Consider the following 27,736-nt stretch of genomic DNA (forward strand, 5'->3'; position numbering starts at 1 on the left):
CAGTTTCGATATTTTTCTACTAGCAACAAATCCACCTTCTAATACATTTATCTCACGAATATCACCCAAATATACATATTAATTTGATTATGTGGAAATTTAACCCGAAATATTTGAATTGATTGTGAATTTCATAGGGAGTAAAGCTAAAAAGCTTTTCCAAAGCCTACGGACAAGGACAATTAATCAATTAAGAAGTTTAAATAGACAGGCCCGGGCATGCAGTTATCTTTTTTCTTTTTCAGGCTACGCCACAACCATTAACCTTTTTCTCACCTTAATTAAGAGGTTTGAAGTTGGAAATTTAGATCTAAAGGGAAAGAAGGGACATGGGATGAGATCATGAAATAATGAATGCCTTCCATTATTATGTAGCTTAGGCCATTCTCGCAAGAACCAAAAAAGAGAAAAAGAAATAGACTTCTTTCCATCCATTAGTCTACATTTTTAGGTATTGAATCTATTGACTGTCTTACCGATTCTAAAGTGCCCACCTGAGGAATTTCATTTAACGTATACGAGAACTAAAAATATTTTTGTTTGGTTCGTATTACAAGTAATATCTGAGTAGAAAAAGGGCATCTTTTATTTCTTATCTTACCTGCCCAAACATCAATCGCAATGAAATCCCAAGTGAAATGTGATTGTTGTGCAGCCATTGCAGTTCATCTTTTCTGCATGAAGCTGCAGCCAAAGTGTACCCTCACCTAGCATCCAAATTCCAAGCCAAAGCTATGAATGCATACATCGTTAACCACATGACATGATCTTCCAATCCACAGACAGCCTAGATTGCCATTCAGAGAGTATTAACTCATGCCAACCTGCTCGTGCACATCAAATTTACTGCTCCCATGAATGCACATCACTCCCCAAGGTCTCAAAATGAGAGATATTATTACAGAGCTGGCATTTCCAGTGTCTAGTCATCTTAAATGGGCAGATCTTACCATCTAGGACCACAGGAAACAAAACTAACGGTTCATTTTTCAGGTTCCACAATGGCAAGCTCATTTACTATTCTAGCGACATCTAATGAGTCGGTTTTTTTTTTTTTTTTTTATGTTCCTTTTAAGAGCAGACTGCTGTGATAAACCGCAGCATCAACCCCACCATCACCCTCCCTCTCTAAAATTCGGGAGGATGCTCACCAAATGGATTCGAGCCCTGAACCTCTCCAAAGGGGCCAAAGCCCGGGTTTATCAGATTGTTTTGAATGTTCTGATTAGATCTGGTGATAGCAAAATGATTAAACTGAATTCCAGGAACTGATACCAAAGCCTGAAAGAGGTGTGTCACTGCTGCGACAGATTTGCATTTCAAACTTCATGCTGTCTGTTACAAGTATTTATATGGGAAATAAAGTAGGGTATAAAGATTTTTTGTTCCGTGGAAATGAAAAATTGTGATGAAGAGCGATAATGGAATTATGGAGATTCATCCTCTCTCAAGAGTATTTTCATTCCCTTGAATAATTTCAAGAACGAGAAAATGGAAAACTATGACCCAAAAATTATTTGAAGCAATGAACCTAGTTTTTCAGCATTTAAGACATCAAACGTTTCAGATGCAAACTCCTGGAAACATCTGAAAATGAAGACTGAATTTTCTTTCCTCTCATCCCCCGGACACCATGCCCCCAAAAAAAACACAAGTAAAGAAAAGAAAAGAAAATCTGTCTTGCCCTCTCCATTTTTCCTCTTTTGCTCCCCCTTCGGTGAAGCCTAGACCTTCTCATCGTGCTCAGTAGATTCCAATAGTCCATCTTGTTTCAGTGGTTTGCTGCTTGGGACTGCTTGGATACATCGCTCCCTTCCTCCGGGCTTCGACGAGGCATTGCCGTACCAGATCATTCCCACAACAGCAATTACCATACCTAAAATAACTTGCAAATTAAGACCCTCCTTCCCAAAGAAAAAAAATCCCAAGATCAGGACAAGAACTGTCTTCATGTGGCCAAGAACCTGAAAGGACACCGCTGTAAATCTTCCAATGCAGATGAATTGACTGAGATTGGTCCCAATTGCAATGGTGCAGGACAGAACTATAAATAGCTGCAGAAATCACAGCAGTCCAAATTAGTAATTGATAACAGAGACGAGCAGAATAGGGGTACATCTATGCACATAAACAAGCACATGTCCAGCCTCAAAATTCAGGCGTACCATCCTACCATGTAGCTCCATTCAAAAAGAGAGAGAGAGAGAGAGAGAGAGAGAGAACTAGAAGAGGGCACGATCTAAATTCTAGCTCTAATCTTTTTACCATGCTGATTTTTTATTGAACCAATAGCATGACAACCCTATGATTTTTTTTCACCATGTCATCAAATCCAAGCAGAACTTAAGTAACAATAATATGGACATTCAATTCCATGCAAGTCAAAAACTCGTGTGCAAGGATGTGAACCCGTCTTGTGCATAGGAGATAGGTACATATGTGTCTATGAAATGCATGCCTTGTGCATATATTTTTTCCAAAGATTGCAGTTTACAATTTGTATACGAACCATTGACTCAAAAGAATGGGGGTCCAATTACCTGACCAGAACCAGTAACATGGCACGTGTTCCAGCAGAGTACCCATCATTATTATGTTGGCAAAACTCAAGATATTTACTAGCAGGGCTAAATGGTAGAAGTATGGATGTCCTAATACGTTACAAAACTTTGATTTTTAGCCAATAATCCAATCAGAGAAATAATTGAAACTTTGGTATCAAACTTCTTAATAGGATTATCTATTCTAAATGAATTTTTTAGCATTTGATTCCGTACTACTAAAGGATTGAGTAGCACACTTGAAAGATAGCCTATAAGTCAAAAGGACGATTGGAGAATTGGTTTATATAGACCCTTCCTGATTGAAACCACACATAAAATGACATGGTAATATTTCCATTTATTCATAGCATCCCTTTTGAAGCCAGAATCGATTTTCCTTGATATCTAATGTAATTGCATGAAAGGATCTTTGAACAACCATGAGATGACTTGAAAATCCTTAGTAAAGACTTCGACAAGATGCTTTATTTTTCCATAGAAATATATTCACTCAAGAAGGGTTTCAGAAGATGTTGATCATAAATGAGAAGATTGGTTACGGAGAAAACCGAGGATGGATTTGTATTCACATACATGAGAATTATATAGGAACAAGAACAATCGTTGATTCCTTTTTGAAAGGATGGCAATTGATTTTTTTGGAGAAATAATACTGTTCCAATTACGATACTTGTGGAGAAAAAATCATAAGAAATGCAAAGAAGAGGTATCGTTCACCTAGTAGAGAAGAATTTGAACCAAGATTTCCAAATGAACGTGATAGGATATTAGTATACTTGGCATATAATTTAAATGGGATAATTTGTCCTCTAAAAAAGGAAATATTGAATGAATTGATAGTAAATCATGAGATTTTGCTATTTTTTTTCCCTACTAGGGGGGAAGATACTTTTTTTTTTGGTTTGGTAAAAGAGGGCAGCACCTCCTAACTTTATTAGAAAACCCCTCACTTATGGCGGAGGAATACCGTGGTTCAAATCTTGAGACTTTGGGACAACAAAAGCAAACTCCAAGACCCTAGAACTAACTTAACCAACATAAACCAAACCAAAATTCCAATATGATTGTGAATGCTTCTAATATTGTCAATATCATTTGAGAATACAAATTTTTTTTGTGCCCAAAAAAAGGATTTTGGTTCGAATCATTATCGAAAATAAGCAAATGCTTCTGTTGATACTTTCGAATAATTAAATGTTTCACAATTAGTGAACTAAATTCATTTAGATATGCCTGCGACAAGGAGGATAAATCACAGAAAATATGTGAATTCTTATTGCTAATATTATAAAGTGATTTTTTTATAGTTGAAATAAAGTGAATTGTAGTTTGGTTTGTTCTATCAATTTTTTCTTGATTTGCCTCATTATTGTAAATATATATTTTTTTTAAAATTTGTTTCAAAAAAAAGTTGTGCACTGAAACTGAGAATGTTAATGATGCATAAAAGGATGTCTATGTATAGCTTTTCAATAAAAATTTATAAAATAATGTGACTTATGAGTTTTTACAAGCTTTGAAAAAGTGGAATACATCAATATGCTAGTCTTCAAAATCAGATCCAGAAAGAAAAATTAATTTTTATTTTTCCTAGGTTCTCCCAAAGATCAATAAAAAACAAATTAGATCTCATATCATGATAGAATCAGAATTAACAGTAGCAGAACTAGAAAGAATATTAAAACTGAAAATACAACCTTCTAGCTTGTAATTTCTAAAGTCAATGAGGTTCCATTTACAGAGCTGTTAAAAGCTTTAATAGGTTCATATTAACCCTAGGTTAGATGGTTTGTAAGTAAGTAAATCTCTTTCCTGTTGACTTCAGGAATACTTTGAGAGAACACCTTGGGACTGGCTTTGTATCTCCCACAGATGGAGACTTTCTACAATCTTCTTCATATAGTCTTGCAGAAGAAAGCACATTAACCAGTTTTCTACTGAAACCAGGATGATCTCGACATGTCTAAAAACATTCATCTACTTTTAATATCGTTATTATCCAACACTATTTCGCTCTTGTAAAAGGTTCATCTACTTCTAATGTATAGCTTTGCTTTCGTAGAACTAATTTATATTATTTAAAAAAAAAATCAAAATACACATTTCTATGTGTACAATACCTCGTCTTCACATTTCCCTACGAAACACAATTTGGGTCTTTTCACTTCAAATGAAATAACAATTTCTTTTCAAGGCTAAACAACGAAATGGAACTTAAGAAAGCAAAATCAAGGAAAGAAGAGTAAAAAATGAAGAAAACAGGCCCCTGCTCCCTGGTTTTGGGGATCATTTAGTAAAATTAAGATCAAGTGAATTTGCGAACCAGTTTCTGATTGACTAAGAGAGCCACTAAGTTAGAGAATAACATAGTAGACTGAGATTTGCAGCAGCGGAGTTGCAAAAAAAAAAAAAGGGAAATTAAACAACAAATTTATAACCTTTTAAGCAAAAACTTTATAACTTTTCTTTATTTCCTATTTGCAAGCATTAATTGAAGGCTGAAAAAGACGTGGAAGAGCATCTTTAATGTTAGTATAGATTTTTTTTTACCAAATTTGAATGCCATATGCAAATCGCAAATCTATTTATTTATCCACAAAATCATGCATGGACAACAGAGGGAGAGGACAGAAGAGGCAAGAGAGCAAAAGGATAACTAATTATATACTATTTATTTTAAATAAACTATTTAACTAAAATTTAAAAACAAAAATATTTATGTCCTTTGATTTACATTAAGTGTGCAATTACTATTTCAACTACTACTGTCTAAAGCATAAAAAATATGTAAAAAAGGAAATATATATATAAAAGAGGAAAGCTCCTTTTACATTTTAGAAAGCCATGGAGCAAGCAAGGTACGGAGCTGCAGAAGATGTGAAAGGGCCTAGATTGTTTGGCACTTTTCATCAAATTTGGGTGCCATTTGCAAATTGCAAGCATATTTATCCACACACGCATGCATGGGTGAGAGAGAGAGGAGGTAGGAGAGCAAAAGGATAATTATTTATATTAACTTCTATTTTTCTTTTAAATAAGCCCATTTAACCATGGTATTCCTCCGCCAAAAGTGAGGGGTTATCAATAAATAAATGGAGGTGCCGCCCTTCTTTAAAAAAAAAAAAAAAACATTTATGTACATTTGTTTATTGAGTGTACAATTACAATTTCATCTTGGATTGTCAATTGTCAAAACACAAAAGTATAAAAAAAAAAAATTAAAAAGCAAAAAGTTATTAAAGAAAGCCCTTTCTGACACTCTAGACAGTGAAGGAGCAAGCATGGTGAATTAAAGAGGTGGGAGAGTAAAATAAAAGTAGAAGTTAGGGAGCTAATACTTGATTCAAATCCCGTTCTTAAGGTGGAGAAAGTAGATGAAACAGGTTAAGCAGGAGGAGGAAAAGGAGGATATGTCATCATCACTGCTCCTAGGACTGCCGCCACAGGAAACCACCGATATTGCTCATGGCAACAGTATGACCTTTTCAGCAACAGAATGAATTTCTCTTTCAGAAAGATATGTATTGACAAAATTGCCAAAGATATGACTCAAAGCTAGGCAAAAACAATGATATTATCATGAAACGAAAGCCTTGAGATATGTTCTTGAGATCTCAAGCTCAAGATTTTCAAAACTATGAGGTTTTTTTTTTCAGTTTTTTTTCAGTCTTCTTCATTTATCTCAAAGGTGCTAGACATTTGCAATAAGGTTTAATTCTATTTTCCTGGTAACCAGGCGTAAATATACAAAAACTGCTGAAGAAAAATTTTAGTTTATTTTTCACTTTGACTAAATTCTCTTTGTTTTGGAAACACACTTAGACCAATTATGTAACTTCTACATTTATGACGAGTATTTGTTACTCATAAAATTCTCCTTCATATTTCAGCTACAATTGATTTCAGCACCACAATTATCCTATGCTGGCCAATGGTTGGCAATGAAAGTCTAAATGTACCAATTCATCAATAGTACCTTCAGCTCCCTGATCAACATTCTAATTGCTTCTTTTGATGGTTAAAAATGCTGACTGAACTAATTGTGAATCAAGGTTGATTTGAGTTTAAGATGTGAGTAAGAAAAAGGATTTCACAGTAGATGCATTTGTGCACATACTAACAGCAACTCAAAATATATTTTTTGTACCTTATAGTGTGTTGTATGACATCAATATAAATGATGGAGCATTAAATATTTACTCAAAACAAAAATGAAAATACATTTGGATCAGGCAAGCCTTTAAATGCATGCAACTAAACATGAAAATGTGTTGATGTGCATGTACATGAAAAATTATAAAGGGATGATAAGTCATTTGAACTGTTCTACAAAAGGAAACCAACTTTTCACTTATTTTAATGCATGTACGTAAAGATGCAGTTGCCACATAAGTAATGGTATCATTAGGACTTCATAAGGCTTTGATTCAACACTTACCGAAGATGTTAAGCTATAGTGGTAGGCATCAACTCTATTACTTGTCAACCAATAGTCCATAAAGGGCCCTAACAACAGCAAAGATGCAGCCTGTGCCGGAGCAGTGTGCCCCAACAAGTTGAAAGATCCTAGTGAATACTTTCGTTGAAGAAAATGAACGTACTGCAGATACGTTAGAAAAGTTGAATCATAAAACCATAGATATCTGTAACTTGTAATAGAAAAATGATAATAGATATTAAAAAAAATTCATAATAGAATTTCATGAACAACATTGCTGAATTGAGAGGGGTGATTCTCAAACCATAGACCTTCTAGATAAGACAAATCAAACAGACTCTTGTCAAAAATCAAAATGATTATAGGACTATTTTAAAAATCCAATTTGCATCCTACTCTTTCACTAGCTAATATAGTGAGATTTAACTCCTATGTTTACCCAACTGATTAAATAACTTAATCCATCAATAAAAATAGTCCTGACATCAATATCATAAAATGTTTAAATTGTCATTTAGTTTAAAAACAGTTGGACAGTCTATTAGTTCATGAATGGAAAAGAATTGTCTATATGAAGATAGTAGAAGAAAAAAAATAATAATCATTTCGTATTTATTCTTCTTTCTCAGAAAATCTTATAGTAATTAACTTAGTCACTGATGGGGGGATGCTCTAGATCAGAATTGTGGGGAATAATCCTTATATAATGAATAATTAAGAATGACAAAGATTTTGAGGTGAATTGATGCGTGAGGGGGGGGGGGTGTGGAATGGGGCAGCCTACCGAGGTAAATTTAGGTGCCCAATTTATTTATAAGTGCATGCACACACATGCATATCTAATGCTATAGTGTCCCTATTAATAATTTAACCTAAGTACTGAAATCTCAATCTAAGATCACAGTTCAATGACTTACATACTGCTGGAGAGAAGTGCTCCAAACTGCCACAACTGCAGCAATGAAACCTTTGGCATTGACACTCACATCAGTAACAGTACAGACTGCAACACCCATCAAAACTAAAATTATGCTAAGTTTGGTATCTGTAGAGTACCGCATCTTGTCCAAGACAACTTCCAGGAAACAAGATACTGGAATCATACTCAACTTTGCAATCTGAAAGAAACATTAAAAAGGTGAGCAAATATTTTAACTTCAAATGTCTACATGACAAAAATAGAACAAAAATGTCAGTAATCCACATGAACTAACCTGATAGAACCCAACAGAGTTCCACATCAAACTCACATTCATCCCGACAATAGAGAAGTTTCCAAAAAAAACAATTTTAAGAAGATCAAAAAATGGTAGATGAGAATCCTGGATATATCCCAGCCACTTAAGAACAGCAGTCATCAAGGTTGTTGTAGCAAAATGCAGACCAGTCAAAGTTGTAGCTGCAGAATAAGATGATCGTAAAACGGAATGTCAGGAAGGCCACATAAAGCCATTTCTAAGATAGTAAATGTACAGCAGAATACAATATATCTGCTTCAAAAAGAGTTACTTGTCTGTGTTTGGCCCTGTCCATATTTTGAAGGAAAATTAAATAAACAAATATTTTAACATGAATTCATTGAATCTATTGATTAATTACATTTTGCGGGAGCAGAACCTAAACAAATGACAACAAAAAATTCACCAACTCAGCAATCTAAGACAGAGATATGCAAAGGAAGTTGAGCACCCCAAAAAAGCCAAAATGAGAACATAACCCTGTACCATGGGGTAATAACCCATTAATTTTATTTTTTTTTTAAATCTCCAGTTTTACTATTTTCAGTTGCTCCACTGATGGATCAAATAAAGATTTTTCCAAAACAGGCCAACACCTCTACTGTCATGGGGCCAGCCTCCAACCCAAAAGAACACCTTGCACTATACCAGGAGCTTTCCCCACTCTATTTGATATGGGGCATCATAACAGTTTTCTCGCCCAGAACTGTGACACCTTCGGTGCAGTTGGACCATCCTGCCGATATCTACCTGTGTGCTCATGTTTTAGAACATGATGCAGCATTGGGCTGTGAAAGCTGCTTTCCTGAGCTGAACACAACAGTTCCAGCAGCAATACAAACAGAGAAATAGCCAAAGAATGCTAGGAAATTGAAGAAGCAACAGAAAAAAGATTCTCTAGGATTTTTTATTTTATTTTATTAAATGAGTCCATAGGGTTTATGTTCACAAAAGGGAACTAATGTCAGACAATTTATTGCTAAATTCTGAGAAAGAAATGAAACTACAGCTGTTAGGAGAGGGTGTCACACTATGTTACAGAAAACCCTCTTATCTGTGAACTCATATCACTGCAGCACACAGCTCTCCTGTTTAAGGCACCTGCCACCTTGTCTGGTTCGCCAATCTTATATTAGATAAGCAAACCAGTTGGCATGACGTGAATTAAGAGTTTCTGAGATTTTAAGATTGCAAGTCTGCAATGCTTCATGATCTGAGTATATGACAAATTCCCTGTATGCTAAGGGGCTCCGAGTGCCAACTAGCTTAACAAGGCATAGAATTCTAATTCATTGGGTGAATGATGAAGCTTCATAACTTTTCACTGAAAAATGCCACAGGCTTCTCTCCTCTTGGATGAGGATAGCCCTATTCCCACATGTGAAGCATCACATTCTATGGTTAAGAGCTTCTCAAAATCTCATAAGGTGACAGGGACTTTTATCAGTATTTTTTTATCTTCTCAAAAGACCTAGTGTGCTGCTTTTGCCATTCAAGAGTATCTTTCCCCATGCAATTTGTAATTGAAGGCATAAGGGAACTCAAATTCTGTATGGACCTCCTATAAAAGGAGGCCCCTCCATGAAAATTGTGAACAACCCCTATGGATGCTCACTTTTTGATTGCCCAAACTTTCTTAGTGTTAGGGTGTGGCTCGTAATGGAGTCGACAGCCGCACCACCCAGCCGAAATTGTTGAAATGGAGACCTGCAGTAAATAGAGACCTGCAGCCCTCCACCTACTCTGCCTACAATGTTGAAATTCAGCCACTTACTATTGACTTCCACCTCCATCCATGTATATATATATGTGTGTATGTGGTGAGTTGCAGAGTGTACTGCAGTAGTTGTGAGTGCAGAGCTGCATGCGTGTGTGCAGAGAGTGAGGGACAGAGAGTTGTGTTGTGAGAGAGAGAGAGAGAGAGTGAGAGTTGAGTTGGGCAGGTGCTCCTCCCCCTCCTTGTAATTCTCCCAATTTATAGTGAAGTTGTGTGTGCTCCATAGACGTAGATTACGTTGGATCGAACCACGTAAATCTCGGGTTGCATTGTGGTTGTGTATTTTGCTCATGTGCAATTGTTTCTCATAGATCCACCCCCAACAATCGGTATCACAGCAAGGTTGGAGCAAAATCGTCAGACCGGAGAAAACTTCCCAGATTGGAGCCTCTGTCTAGTAGCTCAAAACTCAGTTTTGAGGCCACCAACATGTTCCTCTCGTCGAGACGAAGTCAACGGTGGTAACCGGAGCTCAGACGAGGCCGCATGCGCCTCAACGCACCACCGATGGCCAGGCGACGCCCCCACGCGCCCCTATGCGCCAGTAGGTGATCGGCAGGTGGGCTCACACGCCAGGAGGTGATCGGAAGGTGGGATCACGCGCTCCCACTCGCCGGCGAGTGTATGGAGGCTGAAGACGCTGACGTCCGCGTGATGTCAACTCGCCACGTCAGCCGAGATCCGCGACACGTCAACATTCGGAGACCCAGTGCCACGTCAACTACCACGTCAGCATATGGGCCCCACACAACCACACCAGCAGGGCACGTCAGCAAATGGGCCCATAGTGCCACGTCAGCAGACGGTGTCAAGTAACGGCGTCAGTGATAGTTAACAGCGTCAGGTACATTCAGTTAATGGAGGGAATATTCCGTTAAGTTTAACAGAGAGTTGACTGGAGTTTGACCATTTTGACCAGAAGTTCGACTGGGCTTTTTAAAGCCATTTTGAGCCGATTTTTCGAATGAATTGAACCATTTCTACGGTTTTCGGCCGTTCCGAAGCCATTGGCAATGTCCGTTTTGTGAGATTCGAAGCAGAATGACAAGTGTTGGCACTTCAAAATTTGAGGTGGAGAAATTTGATGCGTGGAACAACTTTAGCTTGTGGCAAAGCACAATGAAGGATATTTTGGTTCAACAAGGCTTGATCAAGCCATTGATCGGGAAGAAGCCAGATGACATCAAAGATGATGTTTGGACCGATTTGGAGATGAAGACGGTTAGCACGATCCGATTGTGTCCAGCAAATGAAGTCAAATATTCCGTGTTAGACGAAACCTCACCGATGGAGCTCTGGAAGAAATTGGAGCAAAAGTATATGTTGAAGTCCCTTACTAATAAGTTGTTTCTGAAGAAGAAACTTTATCAACTCCGAAGGAACGAGGGAAGTAGTCTTTTTTATCACACAAATGATTTTAACAAGATTTTGACCCAGTTATTGAGCCTTGGCGTGAAAATTGATGAAGAGGATAAGGCGTTTCTACTTTTGTCGTCTCTACCAGCTTCATTTGATGGTCTGGTAACTGCATTACTCGTGGGGAAGGATACCTTGAAGTTGGATGATGTGATGGTGAAAACAGAATGAAATTTCTTTATTTCTTGAATTCTGAATCATGTACATCCTAATCTTACAATATATAATACAATCAAATATTCCAAACAAGGAAACAATCTCCCTACAAAAACAATATACAATCTTCTACATTTACCCACTTTCCTAATTTACTCAACATTCTCAAGGATACTCGGGATTTCAACACTCCCCCTCCCTCAAGTTGGATCATAGATATTAATCATCTTCAACTTGCTAATGAAATTATCAAAATTCTATCGTGCTAACCCTTTAATAAAGATATCTACAATTTGTTCCTTGGTAGGTACATAAGTCATACAGATGGTTCCTTCTTCAACCTTCTCTTTGATAAAATGTCAGTCCACTTCCACATGTTTAGTCATGTCATGTTGAACTAGGTTGAGAGAGATACTGATGGCCAATTTGTTGTCACAATAGAGTTTGATAGGAAATTTCATCGGAATCTATAGCTCTTCCAAGTGTTTCCGTAACTACAGTCCTTCATATATTCCTTGTGCAACTGCCCTAAATTCAGCTTCAACACTACTTCAAGCCACTACATTCTATTTTTTGCTTCTCCAAGTTACCAAATTGCCCCATAAGAAGGTGCAATATCCGGTGGTAGACCTTTTATCTTCCACTAATCTTGCCCAATCTGCATCTGTAAAAATTTATACTTCATTGCTTTCACATTTCTTGAAGAAGAGTCCTTTGCCCGAAGAGCCCTTAAGGCACTTGAGGATCTTGTACACAGCATCTAGGTGAGTCTTTTTTGGTGAATGCATGTGTTGGCTTACCACACTTACCACAAATGCAATATTGGGTCTGGTATGTGATAAGTAGATTAGCTTACCAACCAATCTCTGATACCTCTCCTTTTCAACTGGTATTCCGCAGTTTTCAACCCTCTTTACTGCTTCAATCGGGGTTTCACTAGGTTTGCATCCAAGCATGCCAGTTTCGATTAGGAGATCAATGATATACTTTTGCTGAGAGACACTGATACCCTTTTTTGATCTAACAACTTCCATTACCAAGAAATACCGCATTTTTCCCAAGTCTTTAACTTCAAACTCAGTAGCTAGGACTTTCTTTAATCTTTCCATCTCTACTGTATCATCCTCAGTTAGGATTATATCCTCAACACACACTATCAAAATTGTTCTCTTACCACTTTCAAACTGTTGGAAGAACATAGTGTGATTTGATTGCCCTTGTCGATATTTTTGGTTCTTTATTACTTTTGCAAATCTGTTGAACTATGCTCTAGGAGATTGCTTGAGTCCATATAAGGACTTATTGAGTTTACATACTCTTTTTTCTTCACCTTTCTTATTGAAATCTGGTGGTATCGTCATGTAGACTTCTTCTTCTAACTCGTCATTTAGAAATGCATTCTTAATGTCGAGTTGCTGTATTGGCCAATCTAAGTTAGCTGCCAAGGACAAGAGGACCCGAACTGTATTCAAGTTTGCCACTGGTGCAAATGTCTCCCTGTAATCAATGCCATAAGTCTGTGTAAATCCTTTCGCAACAAGTCTGGCTTTATATCGTTCAACTGTCCCATCAGCTTTATATTTCACTGTGAATACCCATTTACAACCAACTGACTTCTTTCCTCTCAGCAAATTCAAAACGTCCCAAGTTTCATTTTTCTCCAGGGCCCACATTTCCTCCATGATAGCCTCCCTCCATTTAAGAATTTCCAGGGTTTCCTGAATATTCTTTGGAATTTTCATCTTGTCAAGGTTAGAGGTAAAAACACGATATCCTGTAGACAAACTTTTATAAGACATGTATTTAGACCAGGGATATTGAGTACATGACTTGGTTTGTTTTTTGACTGCAATGGGTAAATTGATGTCATCGGGTACAGGCTTATCAAAAGGGAAGAAAAGCAAAACAACACAGAAATACTTGTTTACTCAAGAAAGCCGAACACAAAGAACAGGGAGAATCTCATACCTGAGGCACCAATAGCATTGGAACCAGTGATAGCTCCAAGCAACCATGAGTCCATGCCCAATCCCGATCAGATAATAGATGGTCATGAGCTCCCTTCTGATAAGCCTGTACCTGATGACATCAATTTACCCATTGCAGTCAGAAAACAAACTAGGTCATGTACTCAATATCCCTGGTCTAAATACATGTCTTATAAAAGCTTGTCTACAGGATATCGTGTTTTGCTTTTCTGCATCTCCCCCTGAGGTTCGGTGATCTTTTGTGCATGACAGTCAAGAAATGATGCAATGGTAGACTCAAGAAATGATGCAATGGTAGACTCAGTGTATGGCACAGATTCATCAATAGAGAAATCAAAGAACCGATCTTCACTCCATTTCTCCCCTTGAATAGATGGCTTGGGGGAGTAAGGAGTGGTTTTAAAGAACGTGACATCAAGGCTAACAAACAACTTTTTCATGATAGGATCAAAACATTTGTAGACTTTCTGAGTAGGAGAGTAACCAATAAAAATGCACTTAATGGCACAAGGTTCCAATTTATCCCGATTATGAGCATGAACATTAACAAATGCAGTACATCCAAAGATTTTTAGAGAGAGATTGGAGTCGAGCCGAGTGTTGGGAAACCATTCCTGGAGTTTCTAGAGAGGAGTCGCAAAAGAAAGAACTCGACCAAGCATTCAATCAATGAGATATGTAGCTGTTAAAATGACATCGCCCAAAAAATATTTTTTTCATATTTGTAGTGCACATCAATGCCCGAGCTACTTCAAGAATATGTCTATTTTTACGTTCAGAAACCCCTTTTTGTCGAGGGGTATCCACACAAGAACTTTGATGAACAATTCCATTTTCTTGAAGATAATGTCCAAAGATATAATTGAAATATTCCGTACCATTATCAGTATGTAGAATTTGAATGTGAGTTTGGAATTGTGTTTGAATCATGGAATGGAAACTAGCGAAAATGGAACGAACTTCAGTTTTATCTTTCAACAATTAAACCCAACAAATACGAGTATGATCATCAATAAAAGTAACAAACCATCTCATGTGAGTGCGATTGAGAGAGCGTGAGGGCCCCCATAAATCACTGTGAATCATAGTTTAGGGTTTGGATGGTTTGTATGTGGATTTAGGAAAGGAATTACGCTGATGTTTTGCAAGTTCACAAATCTCACACTGAAATTCAAAAGACGTTTTATTTGAAAAAATTGAAGGAAATAAATGTCTTAGATATTGAAAATGAGGATGACACATCCTATAATGCCATAACAAAATTTCACTATCACTAAAGACAGAAGCAGAATCACAAATAGTAGTTTTACATTGTTCACTCACATTAATTTCTTCAAAGTAGTAGAGTCCCTCATACTCCTTAACACTGTCAATCGTCTTCCCTGATGCTAGGTCCTAAAAAACACAATGAGAGGGAAGAAATTTAGCAGAACAATTGGAGTTTTTAGTTAACTGGCTAATGCATAGTAAGTTGCAGGATAAATTAGGAACATGAAGAACGAACTCTAGTGTGATGGAGTCAGAGAGTCAGATAGTCCCTTTGCCTGCGACAGATGAGAGTGATCCATCTGCAATTTTAACTTTCAAATTTCCAGCACAGGGTGAATATGATGAGAAAAGATGATAGGCATCGGTCATGTGGTCAAAAGCACCAGAATCAATAATCGAAGAAGTTTTGGATTTAGAGGTTATATTCAAGGCTTGCAAAAAATTACCTCTTTGGGCTAAAGAACCCAAAAAAATGTTCGTGGAAGACGAAATCGTACAATAACTAAACGAGGTCTAATCCACCAAACTAGGTAGGCCCTGTCCATCAATAAAGGGCTCCCCTCCATAATTTTTAATTGCACCATCGTTTGCAATTATTGCCACTTTATCCTGTGGGGACATATCCAGAGACTTCGTCGCCACCACCTCACTCTGCTTCAACTTTCTCATCTCCATTACCTTCCTGTGAGAGTTTGAATGCATCCTGCCACCACCTCACACTAGGCTCCGTTGCTTCGGGAAGGCATCTTTGTTCGATAGCCATTCCATTTCTTCTTCTGCAACTTCAAGGAATGAACGGTTGCTATCATCGAAGCCCAGCTTGGCCAAGATAGAAATAGAAAAAGGTAGACTCGCTTTGGTTTTGTCGTCATCGTCGCCTATATCGGACGAGAAGTTCAGGAGGTCATCCACGAAATGGTCGCCACTGCACTTGTAGAAGACGTTAAGCTACTCGTTGCTGTCGTCCTCCATCTTCTTGAGATGGATCTCCGACCAGGAGTCCATTGTCACCGATCGGACGAAGCTTATGTGAGCAACAAGGTCGCAGTGCTTGCCAGAGCACTCGAGACACATGAAGAGGCCGTACGATACCAACACCCATTGCGGGTTCTTCTGCGAACAATCGACGCAAGTCTTGTTTGATGGATGCGATTGGAGTTCTCAGAGTCGCCGCGATGTCACCATTGGACCCGATCCGAGAGACCCCACAATGGAGGTGGCTTCATAGTCACCGTCGAAAGTTTCAAAAGAGCACGACCCTTTGGCTGTTTTTGACGGTGCTGTCGGCCATTGCTAACTAAGGTTTGGAAACCCTAGCTCTGACACCATGAAAACAGAATGAAATTTCTTTATTTCTTGAATTCTGAATCTGGTACATCCTAATCTTACAATATATAATACAATCAAATATTCTAAACAAGGAAACAATCTCCCTACAGAACAATATACAATCTTCTACATTTACCCACTTTCTTAATTTACTCAATATTCCCAAGGATTCTCGGGATTTCAACAGATGACATCACTTCAAGATTCTGAGACGCTAAAAAAGCCGGTTGTGACTTTTCATGAGTAGGCTTTGGTGGCTAATAGTGAGAGACAAGGAAGAAGCAAAGATCGAAAACTTGGAGGTAAACAATGGCGTTCAAAATCAAGAGAATGAGATACGAGCGAGGTTGTATGCTATTGGTGTCATAAAAAAGGGCACTTCAAAAGGGATTGTGAAGATTGAAAACGGTATGGAAAAGAAAAGAAGACACGGGGTGGTGTCAATGTATTGGAGCATGCCACATGGCATGATAATGATGAGGTTCTTGTAACGGCAAGCAGCTTACATCGACAAATCAATCGAAATAATGTGCAGTGTCGATACTGCAAGAAGTACGGCCATATGAAGAGGGAGTGCCGAAAATTAATGAGAAAGAACATGAATGCTCGTAGCAGTCCAAATGATGATGGATGGGTTTTGGACTTTGGGAGTTCAGTTCATGTTTGTTTTAAGAAATATTTTCTCCATTTTTTCAAAGAAGTTCACGGCACGGTATCACTCGGTGATGGGTCTTCATGCGATGTCAGAAGGATTGGATCTGTGAAGCTGAAAACGCCTGTTGGAGCAGTCCATGTTTTGGATGACGTAAACTTCGTTCCAAAGATGCGAAGAAATTTGATCTCTCTTAGTCAGTTGGATTCTAAGGGTAGCCAAATCTCTGTCGCGGGTGGAGCTATGGAGGTGACTCAACGTGACTCAATGGTATTGACTGGGAATGAGTCTCGTGGGTTGTATCAATTGGTGAGACTACAATGGTTGGTGGTTTGATCTCAGATGATGACAGTTGCACGTCGTCAGGAACAGATAGATGAGTTCGGTTTGCCGAAGAAGAAGGCGGTGCTCTTTGCATGGTCCACACGTTTGAACCAAACTATGAAAATTTGCCTTAATCGAGTTCGTATCAAGGTGGAGTTGTGGACTTGGGAATTGATATTCGCCAAGGTGGAGATTGTTAGGGTGTGGCTCGTAATGGAGTTGGCAACCGCACCACCCAGCCGAAATTGTTGAAATGGAGACCTACAGCCCTCCACCTACTCTGGCTACAATGTTGAAATTCAGCCACTTAGTATTGACTTCCACCAACATCCATGTATATATGTGTGTGTGTGTGTGTGTGTGTGTGTGTGTGTGTGATGAGTTGCAGAGTGTGCTGCAGCAGTTGTGAGTGCAGAGCTGCGTGCGTGTGTGTAGAGAGTGAGGGAAAGAGAGTTGTGTTGAGAGAGAGAGAGAGAGAGAGAGAGAGAGAGTTGAATTGAGCAGGTGCTCCTCCCCCTCCTTGTAATTCTCCCAATTTATAGTGAAGTTGTGTGTGCTCCGTGGATATAGGTCAGGTTGGACCGAACCACATAAATCTGGGGTTGCATTGTGGTTGCGTATTTTGCTCGTGTGCGATTATTGCTCATAGATCCACCCCCAACAATTGGTATCAGAGCAAGGTTGAAGCAAAATAGCCAAAGCGGAGCAAAATACCCAGATTGGAACCTCTGTCTAGTAGCTCAAAACTTAGTTTTGAGGCAACCAACATGTTCCTCTTGTCGAGACAAAGCCAACAGTGGTAACCGGAGCTCGAACGGAGCTCAGACGAGGCCGCATGGGCCTCAACGCGCCACCGATGGCCAGGTGACGTCCCCACGCTCCAGTAGGTGATCGGCAGGTGGGCTCATGCGCCCTAATGCGCCGGCAGGTGATTGGAAGGTGGGATCACGCGCTCCCATACGCCGGCGAGCGTATGGAGGTTGAAGATGTTTACGTCAACTCGCCACATCAGCCCCGAGTTAGCAAGTCACGTCAGTCGAGATCCACGACACATCAGCTGCCGAAGACCCAGTGCCACGTCGTCCGTCATGTTAGTAGGTGGGCCCCACACAGCCATGCCAGCAGGACACCTCAGCAGGTGGGCCCCACAGTGCCACGTCAGCAGACAGTGTCAAGTAAAGGCGTCAGTGATAGTTAACAGAGTCAGGTATATTCCGTTAACGGAGGGAATATTCCGTTAAGTTTATCAGAGAGTTGACTGGAGTTTGACCATTTTGACCAGAAGTTTGACCGGCCTTTTCAGAGCCATTTCGAGCCGATTTTCCGAACGAATTGAACCATTTCTAAGGTTTTCGACCGTTCCGGAGCCATTGGCAGTGTCCGTTTTTGTGAGATTCGAAGTAGAATGGCAAGTGTTGGCACTTCAAAATTTGAGGTGGAGAAGTTTGATGGGCGAAACAACTTCAGCTTGTGGCAAAGCACAGTGAAGGATATTTTGGTTCAACAAGGCTTGATCAAGCCATTGATCAGGAAGAAGCCAGATGATATCAAAGATGATGTTTGGACCAATTTGGAGATGAAGACGGTCAGCACAATCCGATTGTGTCCGGAAAATGAAGTCAAATATTCTGTGTTAGACGAAACCTCACCGATGGAGCTTTGGAAGAAATTGGAGCAAAGGTATATATCGAAGTCCCTTACTAATAAGTTGTTTCTGAAGAAGAAACTTTATCAACTCCAAATGAACGAAGGAAGTAGTCTTTTTTATCACACAAATGATTTCAACAAGATTTTGACCCAGTTATTGAGCTTCGGCGTGAAAATTGATGAAAAGGATAAGGCACTTCTACTTTTGTCGTCTCTACCAGCTTCATTTGATGGTCTGGTAACTGCATTACTCGTGGGGAAGGATACCTTAAAGTTGGATGATGTGATGGCATCACTTCAAGATTCTGAGATGCTAAAAAAGACGGTTGCGACTTCTGATGACCAGGCTTTGGTGGCTAATAATGAGAGACAAGGAAGAAACAAAGATCGAAAGCTTGGAGGTAAACAATGGCGTTCAAAATCCAGAGGACAAGATACGAGCAAGGTTGTATGCTATTGGTGTGATAAAAGAGGGCACTTCAAAAGGGACTGTGAAGATCGAAAACGATATGAAGAAGAAAAGAAGACACAAGATGATGTCAATATATCGAAGCATGCCACATGGCATGATAATGATGAGGTCCTTGTAACGGCAAGCAGCTTACATTGACAAATCAATCGAAATAATGTGCAGTGCTGATACTGCAAGAAGTATGGTCATATGAAAAGAGAGTGCTAGAAATTGATAAGAAAGAACATGAATACTCGTAGTAGTCCAAACGATGATGGATGGGTTTTGGACTCTAGGAGTTCGGTTCATGTTTGTTTTAAGAAAGATTTTTTTCATTCTTTCAAAGAAGTTCACGGCACGGTATCACTCGATGATTGTTCTTCATGCGATATCAGAGGGATTGGATCTGTGAAGCTGAAGACGCTTGTTGGAACGGTCTATGTTTTGGATGACGTAAACTTCGTTCCAAAGATGCGAAGAAATTTGATCTCCCTTAGTCGGTTGGATTCTAAGGGTTACCAAATCTCTGTTGCAGTTGGAGCTATGGAGGTGACTCGACGTGACTCAATGGTATTTACTGGGAAAGAGTCTCGTGGGCTGTATTAGTTGATGGGAACCATAGTGGTTGGTGGTTTGACCTCGGATGATGATAGTTGTACGTCGTCAGGTACGGACAGACGAGTTTGGTTTGCTGATGAAGAAAGCGGTGTTCTTTGCATGGTTCAAACTTTTGAAACAAGCTATGAAGATTTGCCTCGATCGAGTTCGTATCAAGGTGGAGCTGTGGACTTGAGAATTGATACTCGCCAAGGTGGAGGTTGTTAGGGTATGACTCGTAATGGAGTCGGCATCCACCCAGCTGAAATTGTTGAAATGGAGACCTACAACCCTCCACCTACTCTGCCTACAATGTTGAAATTCAGCCACCTACTATTGACTTCCACCAACATCCATGTATATATATATGTGTGTGGTGAGTTGCGGAGTGTGCTGCAGTAGTTGTGAGTGCAGAGCTGCATGCGTGTGTGTAGAGAGTGAGGGACAGAGAGTTGCGGAGAGAGAGAGAGAGAGAGTTGAGTTGAGTAAGTGCTCCTCCCCTTCCTTGTAATTCTCTCAGTTTATAGTAAAGTTGTGTGTGCTCCGTGGACATAGGTCAGGTTGGACCGAACCACGTAAATCTAGGGTTGCATTGTGGTTGTGTATTTTGCTCGTGTGCGATTGTTGCTCATAGATCCACCCCCAACACTTATATGGTGTTTGAATCTATCTGCTCAAACAATAAAATCCAAGAAACACACCTAGTCTGAAACCAACATAGCATGTGTTTGAATTACTTGAACTACTATTTTGAAGGTCAAATCTTGCTGTTTCTTTTCTCTTCTCACTACTGCTAGCCCTTTGATTACCTATCCAACATAAGTAACAAATCCTCAATCACCTTTAGGGCCTATTTCTTCTGTCCACTGAACACCCCAAGAGCAACTGACATTTCCTGCCTTGCATGCTAAAGAAGTCCAAAAAGTGGTCTCCTTGCTCCTTAATGCCACAACCTCTTTTGCCATTAAGGCATGTCGTCAAAGATTTTCTAGGTTGATCAAACAAATCACTCCCATCTCTCTAATGGATTGATTCAAGCTTGCAAGGTAATTAGGTGTTAACTGCTCATCGCACTCCAACCACTCCAAACAGAGAGATTATTAAGCTCCACTATGTAATCTTCCACAAACAACCCTCTTTGCTTAAAGTAATTAAATTCCTTGAAGAACTCCATTGCATAATTAGACAGAACTGCTTCCGCAGGTTCACTTAAATGTGCTCCCCTGTGCTAATACTCAATTTGGAGGCATGCTGTTCTTAGTGTAACGACCCAAAAAATTATGCTATTTTTTTTTTCCATATAAAATAAGTCTGCTTTGAAATCACAACTGTAGCGCCCCGAACATACTTTTACAACCACGCATTCCAGAGTACTACCTCTCAACCTTAATAACAACATCTCCCCAAAACATATTACAACCCCGAATAACCAAAACAACTAGATATAAATAAAATATTGTCCCAACACTACTCACTCTCAACTAGCTCGTCTAGGTCCCGCCCTGAAGCTCCAAGGTTTCCTGAAGGTCCTAAAAAATTTGTATATTTAATGGGATGAGATACTTCTCAGTAAGACGGAATTAATTATTGTCAGTGTGTAGCTGACATGAGTTTTAGTGAAATCAAACACCTCACTTAATTTACTTTATCTGAAAAATATGACATTTGTGTAATATAACTCACACCTATACAGTTGGAAATACACATTTTCTTCGCAATATAATTTGTTCAGTAAATAATAACATTTACATAAATTTACATATATGCATAGAAGAACCCCTTTTTGGACATACAACATCATTATGTATAAACCCCCATGATCAGGTTGTGATGTCCGAAGACTGGACCTAACCTTGGTTGGCCCATCAGGCTAAGTCAAACCTCATGTCTGCAAGTCCGATTTGCCTACCTAACCTGGTCTAGACTTCAGGGGGTACACATACTTTCCGTGGCCAGATCGACTTTTCATTACCAACACTTCTATCCAGAACAGTATGGTTGCACTATCTCAAATACTAGCTACGGTACCGTGCTCTCATCACATCTGGTCCTTAGGGTTCTTAAACCATATAATGCAATTTAAGTAATAAAAACTGTTATTTAAACTCATTTCGTCATTCGGTATAAAATCTATCATATAAAAACCTGGCATTCAGCCGTTATATCAAACCCTCGGCATACAGCTGTCAAATCAAAACCCGGCACTTAGCCGTCAAATCAATCTCGGCATATAGTCGTCATATTAAAACTCGACACTTAGCCGTCATTTCAAAGTTTCACCATTTCCCACATTTCCAGTATTTTCATCAATCAGTATAAATCACATTTTTTTCCATGATAATACCACAAAAATACTTAAATTCAATTACGCAGTAAAATATAATTAAATCTCATGTCACACGATTTATTCAATAATTATAATTTCACCAATTACCTGCAGAATTTTCAAAATATATAGTTCGTAAATTTAATTATAACACAGGTATGATCAATTCCCCATTTTTAAATTTAATCTCCAATATATTTTTAAAACCCGAATATGATCAAATCCTCGCAATTTAATTTAACTCCAAAATATTCCCAAAAAATCTGATTTGATCAAATCCCTAGAGTTTATTAACTAGAATATATTCCCACAAATCCCGATATGATCAAAACCCTGCAGTTTAATTTAATTAAAATTTATTCCCCAAAACATACGTATAATAATTCAAAATTTCCATTCCCATAAGCCTAAATACTCAGAAAATCCGGTATATTATTCTTGAAACCAATTACTACAATTTAATCAAGAATATTTTCAAAATAAATAATCTATTCCTCTTACCTCACCCCAGGAGTGGTGTCTACAACGCTCCTACGACAAATCCACTTCGGTTAAAATGTTAGTGGTCGAAATAGGAACCTAGTGGTATTTTCTACTTTTCAATCGATGCACTTATCGCTAAGAAACTGAGGAGAGAGAGAGTGAGGAGAGAGAAAGATGAGAGAGACGTGAGGAGAGAGATGAGATGGCGCAGGGATTTGTGGGGGGGGGGGGTCTAAGTGAATGAAATCAATTTTGGTTTCCTGAGGCTTCCTTAAGCCTCAGGTAACTTATAAAATATATATAATATTATATTATATATATAATTATATTATATTATATTATTAAATTAATAATTTTTATTTATTTATTTATTTAATACATTAATTAATAATTTAATTTAATTTAATTATTTTTATTTATTTTTATTTTTTTTTTAATTTTTTTTTGGAATCACTACACTTAGACTCTCTTCCACTATTGAAGTGCACCCTTCAGCTTAAGCTGTCCTCTTCCACAGGCTTTCATTCAAAATAATTTTATATATCTCTTCACAATCCAAATAATCTTCCAAACACACCTATTTGCAATTTCTTGACAAAAAGATCATAAAAGGGACTTTTCTGCGCTTCCAAAATTGTCCTCCTCTAGACATCCTTCCAATATGTCCAAGGGTTTGCAGTCACCCTCCGGGATCCCCACACACTTCCACTTGTTCCCATCACTGGAGTACCCATATCACTTGCAAATCTTCACAATAAATCTTCAATAACACATCCCGCCTCAGCCATCCCTGCTTTTTGGGTTGGATCAACAGGGTTTGCAGCTAAGGATGGGTTTGGGAAGCTTCAATGGTATTCCAATTCTCAACTAGTATTTGTGGATAAAATTTATGTTTCAGATTTCCAGAAAGAATATATTGTTGCTTCTGTACATCAGAGGAAAGGAAGGCATGGATTAGTTGGAAAATCATTTGATTGCAGGAAGATCTATTCAAACTTGAGGACAAGTTTTTTCTTCAGCAGGAGCGCATGTGCTTTCCACTCTCCTCCCACCACTTGGGCCCATGGTGATCATGGGAATTAGATGCAAGGGCATACATACTCAAAATAAATGCCTAAGAGTCCAATTATTGTTCAGGCTATTGCAACAATTTACTGTTCACACTTCCAACCACTCTTCATGTCACTATGATGCGTCCTATTTCATGATTCATGCTATTGTAGCATATTATTCTTTCAGGAGTTTAGATGTGGTTTGTCTTTTTAGTACTAGTTTTTAAGAAGTCGGATGACTAGCAGAGAAGCTTTAATAATTGAAGGGCATTAAGCCATGTTTGGTTCATGAATTCAACAGACAATTCATAGGAATCCTCAATGATTCCCAGGTATTCCCACGTCTGATTGACATTTTATGATCAGGAATCTCATTCCCAGGAATGGTACATATTTCCATAAAGCTCTTCAATACTGACATTCCTATCCCCATTTTAAAAGGTGGGTATCCAGATATCACCAAAAATTTATGAAGTGATAACAAAGACCCTAGGTATATTTTAAAAATTCAAAAGCACCCTAATTATGAAGTGACAAGTACATGATTAAATGACATAGCTTGACTGGCAGCATATGTATGAATTGCACATTTATTGTTGTTATTGTTGTTCTTATTATTATTATTGTTTTAAACTATTGAATTTAGCCTTTAAATTATGTATAAATTTATAATCTTATTCTAATTATCACCTTTGATATTGTCTTTCATTAAGTTGGGTAATTCTTTAATATTTTATTCCATCCATTGGATTTGTGCTAAACCTAATTTTGCAAAATATCACTCGTTCCAACTTAAGGATATTCTGGGAATAGAAAGTTATTCTATCATCATTCCTAGGATAAACCAAACATGGGAATACCGCATACCCAAGAACCTATTAATTTTTAAACCAAATGTGGAAATCCTATATTCCTCAGAATTTCACGTCCCTGGTACAAGATTCCCAGGAAGCATAGCACCAGAGAGCATTTCAAATGTCATGAAATAAATGGCACGAAAAGGTATTAAGAGTAACCAAGGGCTAGGATTGCTGGGCATTTTAGTCCTTGTACAAAAACACTCCTGAAGTCTTTCTTAATCAGCTTTTCCTCAGTATTTACCAGAAATCAGATTGCGAATCTAATGCTTTATCCTTATAGCTTCGATTATTTTGCCTTTTTATATTATTTTCTGTTATCTTATTGCTAGGAATCTTTTAAAACATGGAATAGTTTTAATTAACACTAGAACAGAATATCAGAACCTTTAAACTGCATCAGAACACTTAGCACAAATCATCTGAGTGCTTGACATGACTTCATATAAAATGGTAGGTTGGTTCTGATCCCAAATCAGCACAGGCTTAGGCTCCCAACTCACAAAGCAGTCTATCACGTGGAGATACCATCCCACCTTATAAGCCCCAAGAATTCTCTCCCTACCTATTCTATGCAGGACTTTGAAATGCTTATTAGTTTGAGAGGCATCATCCCACCTTATAGCCCCAAGAATTTCTCCCTGCCTATCTATGCAGGAATTGGAAACACTTAGCCACCCACCCACCTCCCCTTTTTTTAAAAAAAAAGAAGCAAAATAAATTAAAAAAAAAAGTTTGCAACTCAAACACCACACAAAACCAAGACAGGATATTACTAACAAACAAGCCCCAACAAGATCCCAGAGCAATAAAGGATAGTAGACCAGATAGCATTAAAAGCAACGAACAGGAGATGATTAACTCACTCAACCAACTACAAAAAATTAGGAAAAGTCAAAAAAGGAAAGCCAAAAAATTTGGATAGCATAAAAGAATGTGCAACGATTGAGAATATGATGAAGGGCTTCTGACTCAAAGAAGTCTAAGCCCAGCAGACATATGATCCTCCATCAAAATTTACCCAAAAATTAATATCTAGTGAAAGAAGGCAGATATGCATAGCTCTTTCCAAAAGAGATTTTATCCCCTCATATGTTGTGCATAGCAGTATTACAACTGGTTGCACAGTTGTCATGACTATGTTATCTAATTCATCACAGGAGACTTGAAACCAAAATTCATGCCAAATTTAACCAAACAAAAGGCCTTCAGGTTTGTCCATCTTTTTTTCACCCTCCTCTCGCAACTCACAATGCTCGTGAGGACCACAAGGCTCAATCTAGTCTAAATTTCAGAAACCCATAAGATGAAGCATGTTGAATAAGTGATCCAGATCCAAAAAATGTATACAAAAATAAAAGACTGCAGCTAGGATAGTCATAAGAAATGTACCAAAACCGAAACCATATGTAGCCATTAAGGCTTTGTTGACCATGATTATTCCAACAGAAGTAACAACATTGAACGTCCAGCAGGCCACATCAACAGCACCCTTATCAACCTTGCTTGCTGGGGACATTTTCATTTTTAGTTTCCAATTATCACTAGAATCTTCACCAATCACTCTTCATAGCAATAGCAGAAAGTATGCCTGAATATAAAAAAACAAGAAAAATAATAAATAAAGGAAATAAAATAGAACAGAAGCTTTTCCATTTTTTTAGAAAATAAATTTTCAGAACAATTACAAAATTAGGATAAATTGACCAAACAAAACTCATTTCTAGATGAAGAAAATTAAGAACAAGCGCTAGTTTTTTAAGTTAAAAGAGTAATGTACAAAAGAATAAATACATGCATTTTTTCTCAACATACTCAAGAATTAAATAAATTAAATGGAAACATCTAGGATGAAACTGTTCAATGGCATATGAAAACAAAGATGACAATCTCTTCTTGCCTCCAAGAGTATGAACTCCTAAATTTTACAGTATAATTTATAACAAGAAAACTAATTTTCAATTAAGTTTGAAACATATAAAATAATATGATAAGCAGCAACTTCCCACCCAGCCCCAAAAGAGAAACCCACACCTTTTAGCATAAACTTATTTTTTCTTGTATGCAAATATTTTGCCTCCGCTAAATAAATTTTTTAGGTCCACCACTAGGCCAACAAGAACACTCCCACACAAAATATCCTGCTTGCTTGCTTTGAAATTCCCACAAGCATTCAGGACGAACCTAGTGCATGTGAATCATTAACAACATCACAGTTTAATCCCAAAATTCTAATCCTTTGCATGCGCGGTCGCAGACACTTGCTCATCAACAACTCTTGTGATAATTCGTGATAGTGTTTCTTTTACAATAATTCTCCACCCACCACTTAATTGTTAATCTTAAGCCAAATCCTCTCTTATACAGATAAAAAACCTTAACTACATGAGACTGAAATTCAACCACAAACTGATTCTCCTTTTGGCAACCCAGAAAGCCCAAAACCCGGCACAATTAATCAGTTCAATTGAATCAAACATCCCTTCACAACCTTCTCCTCATTTTCTCAACAGGCAAACAGGGTCTAAATATTAATACGGAAATAACAAAAAAATCATAATTTCAAAAGCAACAACAACAACAACAACAGAACAGACGTGAAATTACAAAACCCAAGAGAGCAAACACGAATTCATGGCAAAAAAAATTGGCATAAGATGAGGAAACAAACCTCGGAAACGGACGGTAGAAAGCTGGGAAGGCGCTGGTTTGGGTGCTGAGAATAGAAGAAAAGAGAAGAGATTGTTTTGAGGGAAGTGAGTAGAACAAGAGTGAATCTGCGAATATGAAAAAATAAATTAAACTACAAATAGAGGGAGTAGCATCGGTTATGAATTGGGAGAGTCCCATATTCGCATTTAAAGAGAGACGTAGACCATTAGGGAGTACTGAGAGATGTTCTTTCTATTTTACGGTGCTCTGTTTTGTCCATGTTTTGCGGATTCTTGAGGAGGGAGAGAGAGAGAGATGAACCCCTCCTAGTGGGTAGTAATGGGCTTAATGAGGAATCGTAATCATGAAATTGGATCATCACAAAGCTGTAGGTTTCAATTCATCTAATTTGATCCGTAAACGTCTCTTTCTGTCTCTTCGTGGGGTGTTTCGTTTCTTTTCTTTTCTTTCCCTTTCTTTTCTTTTCTCTTCTTTTTTCCCAATGATGTTGCCTTGATAC

General features: G+C 38.2%; 1 protein-coding gene across 5 annotated transcripts; it reads right to left on the reverse strand.

The window, feature by feature from the left end:
• Positions 1-1,403: 1,403 nt before the first annotated feature.
• LOC131160502 (UDP-rhamnose/UDP-galactose transporter 6) lies at positions 1,404-27,736 on the reverse strand. 5 transcript variants are annotated; one of them, XM_058116263.1, is made up of 7 exons: positions 27,441-27,736; positions 27,236-27,341; positions 25,957-26,155; positions 8,217-8,401; positions 7,920-8,120; positions 7,003-7,164; positions 1,404-2,054 (listed from the first exon to the last, which is right to left on the reverse strand). In XM_058116263.1, exons 3-7 carry the CDS (start codon positions 26,087-26,089, stop codon positions 1,725-1,727), a joined length of 1,011 nt encoding a protein of 336 aa, XP_057972246.1. In that variant the 5' UTR covers positions 26,090-26,155; positions 27,236-27,341; positions 27,441-27,736; the 3' UTR covers positions 1,404-1,724. The 5 variants fall into 5 exon arrangements, with proteins under 5 accessions (XP_057972246.1, XP_057972249.1, XP_057972247.1 ...); XM_058116266.1 differs by having other exon boundaries at positions 27,236-27,280; positions 27,441-27,726; XM_058116264.1 differs by having other exon boundaries at positions 27,236-27,736.

This window comes from Malania oleifera, chromosome 7 (assembly GCF_029873635.1).
Source record: "Malania oleifera isolate guangnan ecotype guangnan chromosome 7, ASM2987363v1, whole genome shotgun sequence".
NCBI lineage: Eukaryota > Viridiplantae > Streptophyta > Magnoliopsida > Santalales > Ximeniaceae > Malania > Malania oleifera.